The sequence below is a fragment of the Cherax quadricarinatus genome, chromosome 9 (genome assembly GCF_038502225.1).
Source record: "Cherax quadricarinatus isolate ZL_2023a chromosome 9, ASM3850222v1, whole genome shotgun sequence".
Classification (NCBI taxonomy): domain Eukaryota; kingdom Metazoa; phylum Arthropoda; class Malacostraca; order Decapoda; family Parastacidae; genus Cherax; species Cherax quadricarinatus.
Genome location: NC_091300.1, coordinates 18905805 through 18925745, shown reverse-complemented (window position 1 = coordinate 18925745; position 19941 = coordinate 18905805). Strand labels below are relative to the sequence as shown.

At 43.5% G+C, this 19941-nt stretch overlaps 1 protein-coding gene across 7 annotated transcripts in view; it reads left to right on the top strand.

The window, feature by feature from the left end:
- The first annotated feature begins 921 nt into the window (after positions 1–921).
- Positions 922–19941, top strand: part of Khc-73 (Kinesin heavy chain 73) — an 886736-nt gene continuing 867716 nt past the window's right edge. For all 7 annotated transcript variants that reach the window (XM_070083276.1, XM_070083279.1, XM_070083274.1 and 4 more), the window contains exon 1: positions 922–1076. In XM_070083276.1, the coding sequence (XP_069939377.1) occupies positions 1028–1076 (49 nt within the window). In that variant the 5' untranslated portion in view covers positions 922–1027. The remainder of the gene's footprint in view (positions 1077–19941) is intronic.

Here is a 19941-nt window from a genome sequence, read left to right as displayed (position 1 = left end):
CTTTATAAGCCAAGATTGTGAACTATGTTAAAAAACAAGACACGAACATCAACATGAATATTCTGGAAGAACAGTAATCAGACTTGCCTTTAGGTTTACAGATAGTATTTAAATTTATGCAAAGGTTGCAATAAATAGGTATTAAAGACAGTAATATATTAAGTAGACTTAAACTAAGGTAATCCAACAAAGGCAGTGTGAGTTTTCCCATGGAGTTTTTTATTTGTCTGGCGACGTATATGATGCCTTTAAAGTCAGCATAAGCAAATGCGTAGAAAACACTTGATGTCAAAAATTATTTCAAAGAGGAGAGATGAGTATTGTTTTGAAGACACAACCTCCCAGATGAGAGGTTAGAAGTTGTTCCTGTGTTTACCAAGCAATGTTCCCGATTCATTGTTATGAATATTTATGAAAGATCTTCACGTGAGGTGTAATAGTGCAGTTCTGTTAATGCAAACGTGTAATAATAGCATGATCATGGTGATGCTCACACTTTCTGTCTGCCAGTGTAAGAGCAAAATGACGATACACCAACATAAGATTTAAAACATTCCAGCTTTATCTTCATACGAAATAAATAGGCTTTTTGGATTCTTACTGGAATTTAACGCCGAGCATCAGCCATTGCTGAAGGAACAAGTCACCGCTGGCAGAGTCCTTCTGAACAGAAAATGGACTTGATAATGATGCTTCCATATTATCCTTACGTGCAGTTTTTATTCACTTGAAAGTTTGAAGATCATTAATGCCTGCATAACGTATAGAATATGTAACAGTGATAAAAGTTATAAATACAAATGGAGATACAGAAATGTATATAAGAGTGTAAGATGATGTTGTTATGGTGAGCTCTGGTAATATGTGGCCGCTAGCGACTTGTTCTCAGGTCCCCGGATGTTCTGACTCAGTCTGTGATGAGCCAGTGAGGAGGGAGGTCACGTCGTCCCTGATAACTTAAACTCTCAATATGGAGTGAATTTTTAAAATATTCTCGGTGTCTTGGTGTCGCAAACAATTCTTCGTCATGGATAAGATAAGAGTTGCTGTGAGGGTCCGGCCCTTCAACCGGCGAGGTAAGTAAATTTTCCACAATAGTACTTAAGAGAGTATAAATCTATTTGAAAATGCGAGAAGTTCCCCAGTCTGGCTTCTTGGGCCATGAAATATTTATTTTCTTTCTTAACGTGCGTGTGCTCCGGCATGACGCATTTAATGGTCCGTGCGTCGCCCAGAGATGCAGGAGAATGTTATGTGAGGGAGAGACCACAGAACGGATCGATAAGTGGTGTGGAACACTACACACCACCTCAATCACCACTCTGCAAGAAATGTGAAGCACTTCCATGTTTATGTAGTTGTTTTATGCTGGCTTGATGTGAATGTTTGGTGGTGGTGGGTGGTGGGCAACCCAGCTGACCACACTCACAAGATGAAGGAAACACCAGATTGTTGATGGAACACGGCGCGGGGTGCTGTCCTGAATATTCCACTTGTCAGCTGATTCTCACTCCCTTACACCCCCACCTCACACCTTCACCCCTCCCTCATCCCAACCTCTCCCTCCCCCACATCACCTCTCAACCTTACCCCTCCCTCATCCCAATCTCTTCTTCCCAATCTCACCCTTCCTTAACCCCAACCTCCACCTAACCCCTCCTTCACACCCACCTCCACCTAACCCCTCCTTCACACCCACCTCCACCTAACCCCTCCCTCATGCCAACCTCTTCCTCCCTACCTCACCCCTCCTTCACCTGCACCTAACCCTTCCCTCATGCCAACCTCTCCTCCCTCCACCTACTTCACCCCTCCATCATCCTGACCTCACCCTTACCCTGCCTTCATTTCCACTTCACCCCTTGCTCATCCCCACTATTTCCTCACCACCACCTCATCTCCCTGTCCCCCTCCCTTTCCTTCACTTTACTCCTTCACCTCCGCCTGACCCCCCCCCCTCCCCAACTAACCATTCCTTCAACCCCGTTTCATACGTTTCCTTACCTCACCCATGCTCTCCCTATACCATACCTCCCCCTTTTGCCCACCTCGTCCCCACCTTGCCCTAAATTCCGCCTTGCACATTACCTTTGCTTGCCCCATACCTTCGTTTGCCCCTCACCCTAACCCCCTCTTGACTCTCACTCCCACCTACCTCTTCCGCTCCTTCCTCCCCTGCTCCTGGCTGCCCACCACCTGCACTCGCCAAGGTGAGGTCGAGGCAGGGTTGGGTTGCGTCATAGGTTGCCCGAGGGTTGGTGTACTGCGACCATCTACACTGGGACACACCGGTGCTGCAGTCATCACTGTCTTGAAGACTTTTCCCACCATAGGGCACACCTGTGAAACACCTAAGGGTGTGAAGCAAGTGTTGACGACCAGGAAGTGTCGACACGGCTGCTACACCAACCCTCCTCCCCACCATCCCCCGTCTTGCTGTGTCGCCGCTTTCCAATCCTGTGGCTACGCTTCTTGTCGCCGCTTTGTCTTGTGTTTGCTCGCCTTCCCTACTGGTCCATGCCTAGTGTCTTGTGTGTCTGTTTACGCTTATTCACTAGTCTCTTCCCTGAACTTTTGTCTCGTCCCATTATATATATATATATATATATATATATATATATATATATATATATATATATATATATATATATATATATATATATAAACCTAATTGGTCAATTAGGTCGAACTCCCTTAAAAATTAGTCTTTTCTAAAAAAAATTTTTACAGATTATATTTTTTCATTTTTGGACCAAACCTAATTTAGAAGCCTCACCTAACCTAACCTAATGATATTTTTTTTAACAAATTTTACTAAATATATCATAGGTCAGTTCAAATTTATTTAATATTACATAAAATTAATTATATATTTTTCGTTATGTTCAAATTGATTTTTCTAAATTTATTGCGTAAAAAATTTTCACTTTGCTTATTCGGAAGAAATGACCCTTGCATTTTAGGCGAAGCACGCCGGTTCGGCTTATTCGGCACAACATACATGTATCTGCAATCGATGTTTTAAGGCCACTTATGTTATCTTCCATGACGCAACTTCGCAATTTGTCCTAGTTATGTACAGTCATTGTTAAAACTTTTTTTTATATCCTTTTTTAAATCTGAATTGCCCATGTTCGATCCCCTTGTGGGCCAATAAGTGACTTGGACTTGCCTAGCATGGGCCAGTAGGCCTGGTGCAGTGCTCCTTCTTTCTTATGTTATTATGTTCTTATGTGAATTCTGTCTTGAATAGATCTTTTATTCATATTATTTATATCTCCTTTATCTTCACGGTTCTGAATTCAATTCTTTCACCTCTGAACAGTGTGTAAGTTCAGAATTATATGTCAAAATATCGGTATCGGTATCGTAATCTCCCTGTGTAATCTCTCTGTGTGTTCCAATGCATTTATACACGTTCTTGAAGATAGAAACAAGAACTACTACACAATTTTATCGAGGCTCTTCCAAATATAAGTTTAGGATCTTCTCTTACTTTTACCTAGTGTAAACGTATCAGTGAAAACTAATGAACTGCATGATTTAAGTTATTTGCTACCTAATTTAACTGGCGAATTTTAGTTTGTATTGCCCTCTTCAGGTCCATTGTGTATCTAATATTACGCAGCTTATTTAAACACCTAACTTTTATAGATGTGGTACCTTTAGTAATTCATTCTATAATGTAGAACACAAAGAATAACCGTAAACAAAATTAAACTAGAGGCTGCCATAGTGAAAAGCTGTTCCACAAAATACAATACTCACTCTCATCCTTTTCCTCATCCTTATATATGACAGACAGAAATGTAAACCATAGCCCCGTGTCTTCCTCTGCCGACGATACTAGAATTTGCCTGAGCATCATCCATTGAGGACACTGTAAACCTCCAAGGGGATATAAGCCAAGTCTTCCATTGGGTCACAGAGAACAATCTGAAGTTCAATGAAGACAAATTTCAGTTACTCTGTTATGGAAAATTTGAGGAAATAAATGCCAGATCGGAGTATAAAACAAATTATAATTACACATAGAGCGACTTGGGAATGATACTGTCAGAAGATCTCATTTTCAAAGATCACATCAGTGTCATTATCACAACTCCGAGGAAATGATAGGATGGATAATGAGAACCGTCAGAACAAGGAAGGCCAAGCCATTAATGATCCACTTTAAGTCACTTGTTCTCTCTAGGCTGGAAAACTTAATGCTGTACACTAACATCTGTTTTTTTGAAGGTAGGATAAAATGCAGATCTGGAGAATATACAGAACTTTCACTGCACGTATAAGTGCAGTCAAGCACCTCACTTATTAGGACCGTTAATGTCCCATGACCTGTACTCCTTGGAACACAGGCGAGAAAAATGCATCATAATTTACACTTGGAAAATTCTAGAGGGGTTGGTCCCAAATCTGCATACAAAATCACCCCCTGCGAAAGCAAGAGAATTTGCAGACGATGCAACATACCCCCTATGAATAGCAGGAGTGCCACGAGTACACTAAGAGAAAACAATTGTCAGGCACCCAAGACTGTTCAGCAGCCTCCCAGCATATGTAAGGGGAATTACCAATAGACCGCTAGCTGTCTTCAAGAGGGAACTGGATAGATCCCTAAAGTCAATACCTGACCAGGTGGGCTATGGTTCGTAAGTTGGATTGTATACGGGCAGCATTAACAGTCTGGTTGATCAGGCCCTAATCCTTCGGGAGGCCTGGTCATGGACCGGGTCGCGGGGACGTTGACCCCCGGAACACCCTCCAGGTAGGCAGGTGGAAGATACCGGAGGGCCTGGTCCCAAATCTAATCAGTACCATAATGTCTGGAATGAAAGGTAAGGAAGTGTTAGATAGATCCATTGAAAAGCAGGGAAGTCACTCGTACAAAACGAGAACACGTTACCCGTCGGTCAAAGCTTCTGAACCCTCGACCAGCAGATTTTAGAAATATTGCTGGAACCAATGTAGACGTCTTCAAGAAGAAATTGCCTATGAGGTGCGCAAGATCAACCAAGTTGTAATGGATATGTAGGCAGGTGGGTCAGCAACAGTCTGGTCGACCAGGCAATTAAAAGGAAGGCCTGGGCCGGGCCGGGGGAGTAGGAAAACTCGCAAATCTGGTCACAGGGCACCAACAGCCTCATCGATCAGACCAGCTGCCAGGAGTCCTGGTCTGGGACCGGGCCGCGTGGGCAGCGACCCCTGAAAGTGACTACAGGTATATAGCTTATATGGGGAACGTGGGTTCCTTGAAGCCTGTGAAAGGCTCTTGATCTAGGGAATTTGATCTACCGTCCACTTCCTTGAATGAAACCTGAATGCCTCTCATTTTCCATATGACCCTAAAAGTTTATCACTTCTCCATAATGTAATAATCTAGTAGTACCGATACTAGCTAAGGGCTGTACCTTATAATGTAGCTGTGCAGAGCCAAGGGCTATACCACATTTCAGAAGCGTGTTTTGAGTGATTCTTTAAAATCAGGGGTCATAATAACATTTTAACAAGACTCTTAATGAAGAAATGAGCGGATCATCGCATGGTAAACACCTGGGTCATGTGATACGTCTGATGAATAAACTAACAATATTTTTCTTCACCAAATTCGTGCCTGACTCAAGAGCACCGGTTTCACAGGCAAGCCAGCGGTCGTTCTTCCGTGGCCCACCGTAGGCTCTTAACAGCAACGTCATATTATGTATGGTATACAACGAGTCGAATACAGACAGTCATAACACTGGAGACAGTAAACATAGACATGATGAGATAATTTGAAGTGATCAGTCCCTTTGCCTTGATAGAAAGCGGTCAGTCACTTAAGCTAAGGGACTAACCACTTATCAAGGCTAGGAGACTGATCGCCTAAGATTACCTCTCCACTTGTCTTTGACTAAAATCTGCTGCGCAGGAGAAAAATTTCGACAATGTTGGACTGAAATCATTCTGTATGACGGATTTGGCAGACAGTGCAAAATACCTCCACTAAAAACAAAAGTAGGGAAATACCAACAAATCTCTGACGATCTGCAAGAGGGAACTGCGCAAGTTCCTCAGATCAGTGCCAGAGCAGCCGGTCTGTGGTTCGTACGTTGAACTGCGTACGTCCAACAGTAACAACCTGGTTGATCAAGCCTTGATCCTCCAGGCCTGGTCTGGGACCGGGCCGCTGGGGTGTTGACCCTCGGAAACGTTCTTCAGGTATATATCTTATTCATTCGCCTGCCAGTAGAAACTACCATCTTTCCACACAAGTTCTCGCGTTTTTCTAATCTTTTATTGCTCTCGGTGGCATTTTTGCATAATTGCAGTCACGCATTTTAAAGTGATTCCTTGCCATACTTCATATAGCTTGGTAGTACACTATAGAGGTCAGTTCACGATCTAAAGTTCTCTGTGCCATTACTATGTAGCAGTAGATATCTGGACATTTGTAGACTATTATGGGTGGCATCTTAGGGTTGAAAGGTACTATAACTAATACAACAAATCTCTCGAGACTTGTGTGTTGTAAGATTGTCCTCGTTAGGTCATTTTAAAATTTTGTTATTGTATATATTTCTATTCTGAATTAGCTTACTCATGTTTCATAACATCTTTGTGACTTAACTAAATTTATAAAGAGAGCTTTTTTATGCACCGGTTTCGGTAATTTTTATATTTAGTTCATTTATGGGGATAAATGAACTTAGCACGTTCGTTTATCCACGTTTAACACTGTACTGTATCTTCTACGTTTTTAAGCACAGTTAAGTGTCCACAGTTAACTGTACTGTATCTTCTACGTTTTTAAGCACAGGTAGGTTCCCACAGTTAACTGTACAGCATATTCTATTTTCCAAGCACAGCTAGGTGCCCACAGTTAAATGTACTGTATCTTCAACTTTTCCGAGCACAACTAGCTTTTCTTGAAAGCTGAAGCTCTCGGGTGTCCTTAGCAGACTTGTGACACATCTAGTTCAGGTGGTCTGTAGGTTAAGAACAGCATGGGGCTCAACAGATTGTTCTTAGTGTACAGTAGAAATTCACATTGCTGTCGCGATAATTCATTAATCTTACGTTTTTAAGACAAAGATGAGGATTTTAGTTATATAAACAACGAGCCTTTTGCCAGACAAGGAAGTTCCAAGTTATTTTAACAGTAACTCCGCGAAAATCAGTGTGAACCAAATATATTATGTTGATATTAAATGCCACTAATTAAATTTAGGTGAGTCTAAGTGAGTTCTGGCAGGATTACATTAAATTATGCAGTAATGCGTTAATTTTAGGCAAGTTAAGAGGTTGTTAAATTAGTTTTGGTGGAAAATTAAAAGTTTCTATATATTAATTCACGAAACATCTAGTAATGCAGAAAAGAACGTTTAAGAAGACTTCTGTTTGGCCAAGATGGATAAGTGGCTGTGATGGATAAGCGGGCCAGCAAGCTCAGGATTGGGCGCCGAGGGTAGAAAAACTCTCGAAACTCACTACAGGTATATCAGAGGTGAAGATCGGCCGACTGCCAATAAAAAACATGATATATAGTTGTCTGGAGTCGTACGTACATCTTAGGAGGATTATATTAAAAACACTGAACCTGCTCTCTCTGAGACATGCAGGTGCGCAAATGCTAATTAGGAATAGATGAGGAGGATATAAAGATGCTTAAAATATCTAACAAGAGAACTCGCAACAGTGGAGTCAACTTATATAAATTTTAACTTGAAAATGATGAAACATACACTAATTAGGCGATATCGTTGTGAATGAGTGGAATAAGCTCCAAAATAATGTAATTGCATCGAGCACTTTGGGTAACTTGGATTAAACAAAACTAAGCGCTAAACCCACAAGGGTCATACAGCGCTGCAAACCAGGTTATGCAAATGGTAATTGGGAGTAGATGGAAGTAGCATGGGCAAGTAGGCCTACTACATAGCTTCTTTGTTATATGTATATTAATACATATTTCCATTGTGCAGTTTCGTTAGAGTGAGCCTGACTCAACCCACATTTATCTTCGCTCCTTCACGATTTGAATACCTCTGTTTAGCGTTGTTTTCTCCTGCATGCTTGATGTGAGCACGGTACAAAGTTAGCTCACTTACTTTCCTCAGCCTACATAAGTGCATCTCTGATGTGTTGTCTCCTGCATGCTTAGGTGACCAGAGTACACGGCTCTCCTTTACCTCACCACATAAGCGGAGGTTGTGTTTGTGGGGGTAGTTTTGACCTCAAGTCCCAACTCTAAAGTTTTGCCCATGGTATTACCGGGCACTAATTTCTCACCGCCTGATCCTTGTCATACCTGAAGTTAAAGCTATGTATAGAGTTTTCATACATCATTTTCACTTTTTTTTTTATCTTGCAAGTACCCTAAAACCAGAAAAAAATACTCCAACGCCTCAGTGACTCGTCTATGTTTTTAGCTTCAATGTTTCCCTAGTGTTGGTCTTTGCATTTGAAATAGTCTGCAGGTTATTTCCTCTGGATTGTTCTCGTTGCAAACATTTGAACCTTTCAATCTTCTGAATGTTTGCTTCTTGCTTACTTTTGATGGTCTTTGATCATGACCCCTCGGCCTGGTCTCAGACCAGTCCTCCTGGTTAAATAAACATCAGAAATATGTTCTGATACACTGAGTATAGTTAATTCTGGCCATTAAAGTATTACTTATTTTCCTGTGACCTTTTTTTTTTTTTTGCAACTTCAAAGTTGTGTCCTCCGTAGCAATGTGTGATGTCATGTTCACTATTAGCCATTTTACTTCTTTATTTATAAGTTCTTTTTTTTTCATCCATTACCTCAGAAATTTGGCATTCTATTTCAAATGGCTTTTGATTTTTTTCAGATGCCTTTTTTTTTTAATGTATAGGAGAGTTTGGGGAGACTCGGAACTGATGGCCGTGGCTCATCAGGGTTGTCTTAGTGATTCTGATAGTCATCTGTCGAGCGTCTGTTTATCTGCCGTGCACGTGACACCTTTTTGCTTTAAAACAGATAAATGTAAGAATCGTTAAAACAGACATCGGTAAGAAAACACTTGAAGCATACCTGTAACAAGTGACGTTTGTGTTGTTATTTCATAGCTAATAGACATGATGCACAAATTACACTTGTCAACAATCAAAATGCTTCCGAGACCAGAGTAGCAATTTCCAACTAATTTTAGGTCACTGATAATGAATATCATGGTTAAATTGCTTGTTAGCTCTACTTTTCAATGTACACCTACGTGTCACAACAGGTTCCAACAGGCTTGCGGCAGTGTTTCTTACCATACTCACAGTCTCACTGACCTTCATTATTGTTCCAGTAGTCCTAGAATATGGTTGTGCTGTCCAAGTTTATATTTTGAGGTGAAAGGTGGGTGTTTTTCTTAGCAAAACATTCACTACGTGAATGGGACAGCCGTGCAGAAGGTTCCCAATACATCAGGAGAGACTGGCCACCTCGTCAATAATTGGAGCCTGGGATGAAAAATGTTCAACATCCACAACTCATTGAACCAAACAAAGTTTTGCTACCACCACGATACAGAAAACTGGGGCTCATGAAAAACTTTGTAAATGTTATTGACAAATCCGGTCAGGGATTCAAGTATTTAACATCAAAATTCCCCTCACTGAGCAACGCTAAGATGAGAGAGTCTTCAATGGTCCCCAGATTCGAGAACTTCTTAAAGGTAGTGACTTTGAATCAGACCTTCATGGGGAGGAGAAAGCTGCTTGGGAAGCATTCAAGTTAGTGGCGAAGGGATTTCTTGGAAACAGAACGGAAGGCAACTATGAAGAATTGGTGGAAAACTTTATCAAGGCTTACAAGAACAATGGATGTAATATGTCACTTAAAATCCACTTTCTGGACTTACATTTAGACTTTTTCCAGCGAACTGTGGGGCAGTTAGTGACAAATATGGTGAAAGGTTTCACCAAGATATTTCAACCATGAAAAAATGGTACCAGGACAAATGGGGCACGAGAATGCTTGTAGACTATTGCTGGACATGGGCTATAAGCGTCAGTCAAAAAGACAGAGAATAGGTACGGATTAGAGTTTAAAACATACTGACACATATTGTACGTTATAGTAAAATAATCAAATATTACATGTTTCATATCTTTAAACCTATAACCAGTTAGCATTTTTCAAGGTGATATTCCCCTCAAGGGAGGTTCTTTGACGCCGGTGAGGGGCTCTTGGAGTTGGATCTGTGCTCCTGTTCCCTGGACTGTTTCTGAATACCTTCCATCCTTCCCTCACATGCGCTGTATAATCCTACGGGTTTAGCGCTCCCCCGTGATTATAATTTTCAAGGTGATATTTGGATTCAGGACATTAAAATATATAAGAATTAACTAATCTCATTTAAGAAGCATACAACTTTTCAAAAGTTGTTGACTAGTGTTATTATTTGGCAAGCTGAGTGTGTGGAGATTTTGAGTGGCTAGGGCGCGTCGGGGTCATGTAGGTCAGATTAGGGCAAGAGGTGTGATGGGTCAGGTAACGTCGGGTGTGGTGGGCGAGGTTCGCCAGGTACTCGTACAGTTTAACTCAAGCTAGAGTTGGAAAACAAGCTATAAAACGTGGCTTGTAGCTCACTAGTAACATTTTCGGCTGACAACCGAAGGATTCTGGTTCAATCTTTGGTCGGGTAGAGATGTGTGAGGAAGCCTCGTACTGCTGTTCGCCTAGTAGTGAATAGGTATGCGGATGTTGGCTGACTGTTATGGGTACCATCACGACGGGAAAGTGTGGCTGGTATTTCTTAGGGCTGGGCTTTGAAATGAACATAGTTTTATATTCAGCTATTAAAAAAAATGACAAGATGTCAGTAGCAATGAGCTGTTGATGAGAAATGTCGCAGACAAGTTGACTTCATGTGGGTCGCCGTGGTTGCCCCAATAGTCGACAAGTTGGAACAATGACTGAGCCAGTTCACTTGGTCCATCTCTTGTCATGATGGGCCGCACTAAACTGGTGGCGGCGCAACAAATAGAACGGCGTGTGTAACTCGAGGAAGATTTGACAGAATTGTAGAACATTCACACAGAACTTTAGAAGAGTCAGTTACGTGTCCACCGGCATCTGTTTAACAAAAACTGTACTTTTTTTTAGGTTTATTCACCATGGAAAAAAAAAAATCACCTAACACGGGTCTTAATCTTGCCGAACTCAGTCTTCCGAATGTCTGCTTACTTATATGACGTTTACTCTGTATACAGTTTATAATTAACTGTTGATTCAGCAGGTTGTCTCACTTACCCAGCAGTAATTATGCAGCAGTGAGGTCGAATCCAGCTGAAGGAATAAATAGCGGCATTAGCAAGTTTGCTTACGGCATGAAAATAGGTCGTCGAATTAATTCTGACGAGGACACTAGAGCGCTGCAAGAAAATTGAATAGACTGATGCAGTGGTAGGAGAAGTAGCCGGTGTAGTTTAATTTAGACAAATGCAAAGTTTTGTGTTGGAAATGAAAATAACCAAGACACTTGTACACTAAATAATGTAGATCTTAATATCACTGATTGCGAAAAAGATTTAGGAGTTCTGGTTAGCAGTAATTTAAAACCTAGACAGCAGTGCGCAAATGTTCGCAATAAAGCAAATAGAATTCTTGGCTTCATATCAAGAAGTATAAATAACAGGAGTTCTTAGGTTATTCTTCATCTCTATATATCGTTGGTTAGGCCTCATTTAGATTATGCTGCACAGTTCTGGTCACCATATTACAGAATGGATATAAATACGCTGGAAAACGTACGAAGAAGGATGATTAAGTTGATCCAAGTATCAAAAATCTTTATGAAGTTAGACTGAGGGCCCTGAATCTGCACTCTCTAGAAAGGCGTAGAATTAGGGGAAGATAAGATTGAGGTGTATAAATGGAAAACAGGAATATATAAAGGGAATGGATGTAAAGAACGTGCTGCAAGTATCTGACCAGGACAGGACTTGCAGCAATAGTTTAAAGTTGGACAAATTCAGATTTAGGATGGATATAGGAAGGCACTGGTTTGGTAATAAAGTTATGGATGAGTAGGACAAACTCTCGAGTAGCGCCATTGAAGCTAAAACGTTGTGTAGTTTTAAAAATAGTTTAAACAGATACATGAGTGGGTGCGAGTTAGACCTGACTGGCTTGGGCTAGCTAGTGGGTCTGATGCATTACTCCCTCAAGTGGATGTGATTTTGACCTGACTGGCCTAGGCCAATAGGTGACTTGCACCTGCCTAGCATGGACGAGTAGGTCTGCTGCAGTGCTCTTTCTTATGTTCTTATTAGTGCTATGAAAAAATAGTTGAACATTAAAATGGTATAAAATACCGACAGGTTGTTAGGTAAGACACATATGCAACAGTTAGGTATCTTTATTTCGAAACGTTTCGCCTACACAGTAGGCTTCTTCAGTCGAGTACAGAAAAGTTGATTGAAGCAGAAGATACTTGAAGAAGATGTAATCAGTCCATCACCCTTAAAGTTTTGAGGTGGTCAGTCCCTCAGTCTGGAGAAGAGCATTGTTCCATAGTATGAAACAATATGGAGATGAAGTGACAGGATGGAGCCTTATATAGCACCAAGAGGTGAGACCTAGGTCACTAGAAGAGGTAAGAACTCAGATGTTGGGAGGTCAGGTCCCTCTCAAATCCAGCCGTTCTCACTAGTAGAGGTTGTCGAAGTTGATTGTAGGTCTGTACCAAGATACCCTTGTGTTGCAGTGTCTGACAGATTGAACATTAAAATGGTATAAAATACCGACAGGTTGTTAGGTAAGACACATATGCAACAGTTAGGTATCTTTATTTCGACACGTTTCGCCTACACAGTAGGCTTCTTCAGTCGAGTACAGAAAAGTTGATCGAAATAAAGATACCTAACTGTTGCATATGTGTCTTACCTAACAACCTGTCGGTATTTTATACCATTTTAATGTTCAATCTGTCAGACACTGCAACACAAGGGTATCTTGGTACAGACCTACAATCAACTTCGACAACCTCTACTAGTGAGAACGGCTGGATTTGAGAGGGACCTGACCTCCCAACATCTGAGTTCTTACCTCTTCTAGTGACCTAGGTCTCACCTCTTGGTGCTATATAAGGCTCCATCCTGTCACTTCATCTCCATATTGTTTCATACTATGGAACAATGCTCTTCTCCAGACTGAGGGACTGACCACCTCAAAACTTTAAGGGTGATGGACTGATTACATCTTCTTCAAGTATCTTCTGCTTCTATCAACTTTTCTGTACTCGACTGAAGAAGCCTACTGTGTAGGCGAAACGTTTCGAAATAAAGATACCTAACTGTTGCATATGTGTCTTACCTAACAACCTGTCGGTATTATACCATTTTAATGTTCAATCTGTCAGACACTGCAACACAAGGGTATCTTGGTACAGACCTACAATCAACTTCGACAACCTCTACTAGTGAGAACGGCTGGATTTGAGAGGGACCTGACCTCCCAACATCTGAGTTCTTACCTCTTCTAGTGACCTAGGTCTGACCTCTTGGTGCTATATAAGGCTCCATCCTGTCACTTCATCTCCATATTGTTTCATACTATGGAACAATGCTCTTCTCCAGACTGAGGGACTGACCACCTCAAAACTTTAAGGGTGATGGACTGATTACATCTTCAAGTATCTTCTGCTTCTATCAACTTTTCTGTACTCGACTGAAGAAGCCTACTGTGTAGGCGAAACGTTTCGAAATAAAGATACCTAACTGTTGCATATGTGTCTTACCGAAAAAATAGTTAAACAACTACACTCGTACATAACCAATCACAATATACGTTTACCAGTAAGTATACAGACAGACGATACTGTAATATAAATGGTAGATATGAACTACACATAGAGTAGAAGTATCAACAGTTGCCACCACACTGTGTGACCTTTGTGGGTTTAGCGCTTAGTTTGGATTGTAATAATACCATCACGGATATGTTACTCATTTGATAGGCAAAAAGTCCTACAAAGTATCAAAGCAAAACAGGTAACAGGTGCTAAAAAATACAGTAATATGCTAAACAAAACCGACAGGATCCTACGTATTGCCACACATCACCTACCAACCAGGAGAGTAGCGTGAAGAAAAACTGGCAAGAGGCGCTGAAGTCAATATGTCTCAAATTTGTGCTTCCACATAAAAATAATCTACCTCATAGTCATTCACCCATGCACACAAAATTAGATTTGTAAAAATTATCTTTTCCCTCACGGTCATCTTTCCGGCAGCAGTTCTGATAATTTACTGGTAGGTTAAATAATCGGGTGATTTATGTCCACACTGTTTAAAAATTAAACTCATGACCGCCTTTCACTTCACTGAGTTTATTCTACACTTTGTTCCATCTTTCATTCCATTAAATCATAGCAGTGTGTAGGTTAGGGACTTGTCCCTCAAACATTTTCCAAGTATATATTATCATTGTTACAAATGTGATGTCACCATAGACATCTATCAGAGAATACCAAGTCAACCTCTTGATACACCTATAGTATCAAGCCTGTTTTGGGCTTTGTAACAAGTAACTAGTAGTAATTCTGGCCCAGTTATTCTATACCACACTGATATTTTATATAGCGCTGTTGGGCTGTAAGCGTAGTATTACAACTGTATAAATAATTATCACCAAAAAAGTTTGAGAACTTTTATGAAAATAAAGGTTTGTTGAGAGTTAACAATATTTAGTCAAAATTAATTAATACAATTAAAACTAAGCGCTATCCCATAAGGGTCATACAGAGTCGAAATTAATAATTCTGGTATTAGGCTCCTACACATCACAAGGTGCATAGCTCCTCTAACTTATCATTATGAGTATGTAGTATTTCTGTACATTTTATTTCATCTGTACTTTTAGCACTCGGAATACTGTATAGTACTATTACCTGGAGTTTACCTGGAGAGAGTTTCGGGGGTCAACGCCCCCGCGGCCCGGTCTGTGACCAGGCCTCCTGGTGGATCAGCGCCTGATCAACCAGGCTGTTGCTGCTGGCTGCACGCAAACCAACGTACGAGCCACAGCCCGGCTGATCAGGAACTGACTTTAGGTGCTTGTCCAGTGCCAGCTTGAAGACTGCCAGGGGTCTGTTGGTAATCCCCCTTATGTGTGCTGGGAGGCAGTTGAACAGTCTCGGGCCCCTGACACTTATTGTATGGTCTCTTAACGTGCTAGTGACACCCCTGCTTTTCATTGGGGGGATGGTGCATCGTCTGCCAAGTCTTTTGCTTTCGTAGTGAGTGATTTTCGTGTGCAAGTTCGGTACTAGTCCCTCTAGGATTTTCCAGGTGTATATAATCATGTATCTCTCCCTCCTGCGTTCCAGGGAATACAGGTTTAGAAACCTCAAGCGCTCCCAGTAATTGATGATAATCTGTACCATCTGGTATGTTATTGTACTTCATTGTACTCAGAGGTACTACCAACTTGTCGGTATATATTACCAAGGTTTATACCAAATCAATTTCTGACCAACAGAGGCACTAAGCACAGCTTGCGACCAGTTCACGAAACAGAAAGTGCACAGAGCAGCCGTGAACAGCACAGCGTCAGATAAGGAAGGAGACACAAAAACGACCCTAAATGGGGACAAAAGGTATACATATCCTCCATACAAGACAAAAAAACAAAAAAACTCCCAAATTACTGGATCTGAACTCCGCACTTCCAGACCCCGACCACGACAGTGCGTAGAAGCCAGCCAGAACAGGTTACGTCTAGAGTTAGACTGGGGACCTGAAGCATAGTCTCACAACACAACCTCAGAAAATTTAAAAAAATCAAATGTGTGTTCCGGCTCACCAGCGGATACATAGTCTGCCAGAAAATGAGTTTACATGACAAAAAAGAACAGTGTTCTCCCAGACTAGAATAGAGAGAAGAGGTGTTGCCTCCGTGATGTCCAGCCAGGAAAAGAAAGAAACAGTGGATGTAGGTGTGAGGTCAGATACTCTCTTGCCTTGCCTCATGTCCCAGAAGGCAAACAAGTGAACAAGCAGAAAATTAGATACTTGTTCAACATCTGGGTATCTTTACTGTAGACGTTTCGCCATCCAGTGGCTTTATCAATACAAATTCAAGGACATAATTGGAAAACAGTAGAACTATATATTAAAGATGAAGTAATCAGTCCCTCAGCCTTGGTGTTAGTGAAGATCACCGTAGTCTTGAAGAGTCTGGAGCACAGGCAAGAAGGCTGGCATTTATATACTGGCGTATATATACTTGCCTTGAAGAACATAAAAAAGGAGGAACACTGCAGTAGGCTTGTTGGCCCATACTGGACAAGTCCTTCACAAATCCAACCCACTAACAGAATATTTGCCCAACCCACTTTAATCCTACCCTAACACTAAGCTCTGATAAATCCACTAACTCGTGTGCAAGTTCCACTCAAATCCAACCCCTCTCACTCATGTATTTATCCAACCTAAATTGGAAGCTACCGAAGGTTTTAGCTTCAATAACCCTACTAGGCAGACTGTTCCACTCGTCAACTACCTTATTTCCAAACCAATACTTTCCTATATCCTTTCTAAATCTAAACTTATCTAATTTGCTCCAGACTCTTCAAGACTACAGTTATCTTCGCCAACTCCAAGGCTGAGGGACTGATTACCTCATCTTTTGTATATAGTTCTACTGTTTTCCAATTATGTCTTTGAATTTGTATTGATCAAGTCACTGGATGGCGAAACGTCTACAATAAAGATACCCAGATGTTGCACATGTGTCTACTTTTCATCTTGTCGGTATTGTATACCGTTCATGTACAAGTGAACAATTAGTTCAGCAGCACGAGAAGCCAATCAGAACTTGAATATATATTGTACAGCCTGTCTATGAATATAGCTAACTAACTATATAAGGTTAATAATACTATAAAACATGATACTTTTGCTTCAGCTATTAACTAAAATAACATTACCAGTATAATATTAAATAAATTAGAAAAAAATATATAATAATTGTGTCAATTTTTTTCTGAAGACAGGACAATCAAATTATCTCTTTTCCGTTCTGCAAGTATTTTGATTAATTTCCACTAGGTTATGCAGCAGTATATGACCTTCCGCAGGTTAACCACAGAATGCTCGTGGTAAATCAAAGTGTGCATTTATTTTGAATCATATGACGAAAACAAATTTGTTTTTCAATTATTACAACCCTTGTTAAAACTGCTGGATTAAGAGGACCTAAGCGCTGTGCATAAAAGCTTTGCACAAAATCCTTTGTATATTGTCTAAATTTTGGTAACATAGCTATGCGTTGTATTTGGAGCAAATACATTTCTGTATAGATGGTCCACTTGTCATGTGTTGAGTGTGAGTCATGGAGTATGTTCCGGTAGAAGTGAGTGTGTGGGAGAGGATTACTGCCCTCCCTGCCCACCCACCCGCTGCCCCACACCCTCAAGGTTACCTGCCCTCCTTACCCACTTCAGCCCACCTCCATCACACTGCTGTCCTCTTCTTCGCCCACAAGGGGACAAAATGCCTTTGACATTTAATTAAAAAACTTTATTATTCTCCAGTGGTGAATGTGGGATTTACTTTGGTAAGGAAAAGTAGGAAAGTTGAAGATGTTTTGTAAATTTTGTTTCAGTCATCCCTGGGGACGTGACGTCACTCAGTCATCCCTGGGGACGTGACGTCACTCAGTCATCCCTGGGGACGTGACGCCACCTTATTGTCTACATCATCAGGCAGATTACTGACAACTTTGTGTGTAGTAATGTTAACTACACTGATGGTGGTGGTGATGCAGACGCAGATGAAGGGGCAGGTAGTGGTAACGCAGGCGCAGATGGTGGTGACGCAGGCGCAGGTGGTGGTGACGCAGGCGCAGATGGTGGTGATGCAGACGCAGGTGAAGGGGCAGGTAGTGGTAACGCAGGCGCAGATGGTGGTGACGCAGGCGCAGGTGGTGGTGACGCAGGCGCAGATGGTGGTGATGCAGACGCAGGTGAAGGGGCAGGTAGTGGTAACGCAGGCGCAGATGGTGGTGACGCAGGCGCAGGTGGTGGTGATGCAGGCGCAGATGGTGGTGATGCAGACGCAGGTGAAGGGGCAGGTAGTGGTAACGCAGGCGCAGATGGTGGTGATGCAGGCGCAGGTGGTGGTGATGCAGGTGCAGATGGTGGTGATGCAGGCGCAGGTGAAGGGGCAGGTAGTGGTAACGCAGGCGCAGATGGTGGTGGCGCAGGCGCAGGTGGTGGTGACGCAGGCGCAGATGGTGGTGATGCAGACGCAGGTGAAGGGGCAGGTAGTGGTAACGCAGGCGCAGATGGTGGTGACGCAGGCGCAGGTGGTGGTGATGCAGGCGCAGATGGTGGTGATGCAGACGCAGGTGAAGGGGCAGGTAGTGGTAACGCAGGCGCAGATGGTGGTGACGCAGGCGCAGGTGGTGGTGATGCAGGTGCAGATGGTGGTGATGCAGGCGCAGGTGAAGGGGCAGGTAGTGGTAACGCAGGCGCAGATGGTGGTGGCGCAGGCGCAGGTGGTGGTGACGCAGGCGCAGATGGTGGTGATGCAGGCGCAGGTGAAGGGGCAGGTAGTGGTAACGCAGGCGCAGATGGTGGTGACGCAGGCGCAGGCGGTGGTGATGCAGGTGCAGATGGTGGTGATGCAGGCGCAGGTGAAGGGGCAGGTAGTGGTAACGCAGGCGCAGATGGTGGTGACGCAGGCGCAGGTGGTGGTGACGCAGGCGCAGATGGTGGTGATGCAGACGCAGGTGAAGGGGCAGGTAGTGGTAACGCAGGCGCAGATGGTGGTGACGCAGGCGCAGGTGGTGGTGATGCAGGCGCAGATGGTGGTGATGCAGACGCAGGTGAAGGGGCAGGTAGTGGTAACGCAGGCGCAGATGGTGGTGATGCAGGCGCAGGTGGTGGTGATGCAGGTGCAGATGGTGGTGATGCAGGCGCAGGTGAAGGGGCAGGTAGTGGTAACGCAGGCGCAGATGGTGGTGGCGCAGGCGCAGGTGGTGGTGACGCAGGCGCAGATGGTGGTGATGCAGACGCAGGTGAAGGGGCAGGTAGTGGTAACGCAGGCGCAGATGGTGGTGACGCAGGCGCAGGTGGTGGTGATGCAGGCGCAGATGGTGGTGATGCAGACGCAGGTGAAGGGGCAGGTAGTGGTAACGCAGGCGCAGATGGTGGTGACGCAGGCGCAGGTGGTGGTGATGCAGGTGCAGATGGTGGTGATGCAGGCGCAGGTGAAGGGGCAGGTAGTGGTAACGCAGGCGCAGATGGTGGTGGCGCAGGCGCAGGTGGTGGTGACGCAGGCGCAGATGGTGGTGATGCAGACGCAGGTGAAGGGGCAGGTAGTGGTAACGCAGGCGCAGATGGTGGTGACGCAGGCGCAGGTGGTGGTGATGCAGGCGCAGATGGTGGTGATGCAGGCGCAGGTGAAGGGGCAGGTAGTGGTAACGCAGGCGCAGATGGTGGTGACGCAGGCGCAGATGGTGGTGATGCAGGCGCAGATGGTGGTGATGCAGGCGCAGGTGAAGGGGCAGGTAGTGGTAACGCAGGCGCAGATGGTGGTGACGCAGGCGCAGGTGTTGGTGACGCAGGCGCAGGTGGTGAAGGGGCTGGTAGTGGTAACGCAGGCGCAGGTGTTGGTGACGCAGGCGCTGGTGGTGAAGGGGCTGGTAGTGGTAATGCAGGCGCAGGTGGTGGTGACCCAGGCGCAGGCGTTGGTGACGCAGGCGCAGGTGGTGAAGGGGCTGGTAGTGGCAATGCAGGAGCAGGTGGTGGTGACGCAGGCGCAGGTGGTGAAGGAGCTGGTAGTGGTAACACAGGCGCAGGTGGTGGTGACGCAGGCGCTGGTGGTGAAGGGGCTGGTAGTGGTAATGCAGGCGCAGGTGTTGGTGACGGGGCAGGTAGTGGTAACGCAGGTGTTGGTGACGCAGGTGCTGGTGGTGAAGGGACAGGTAGTGGTAACG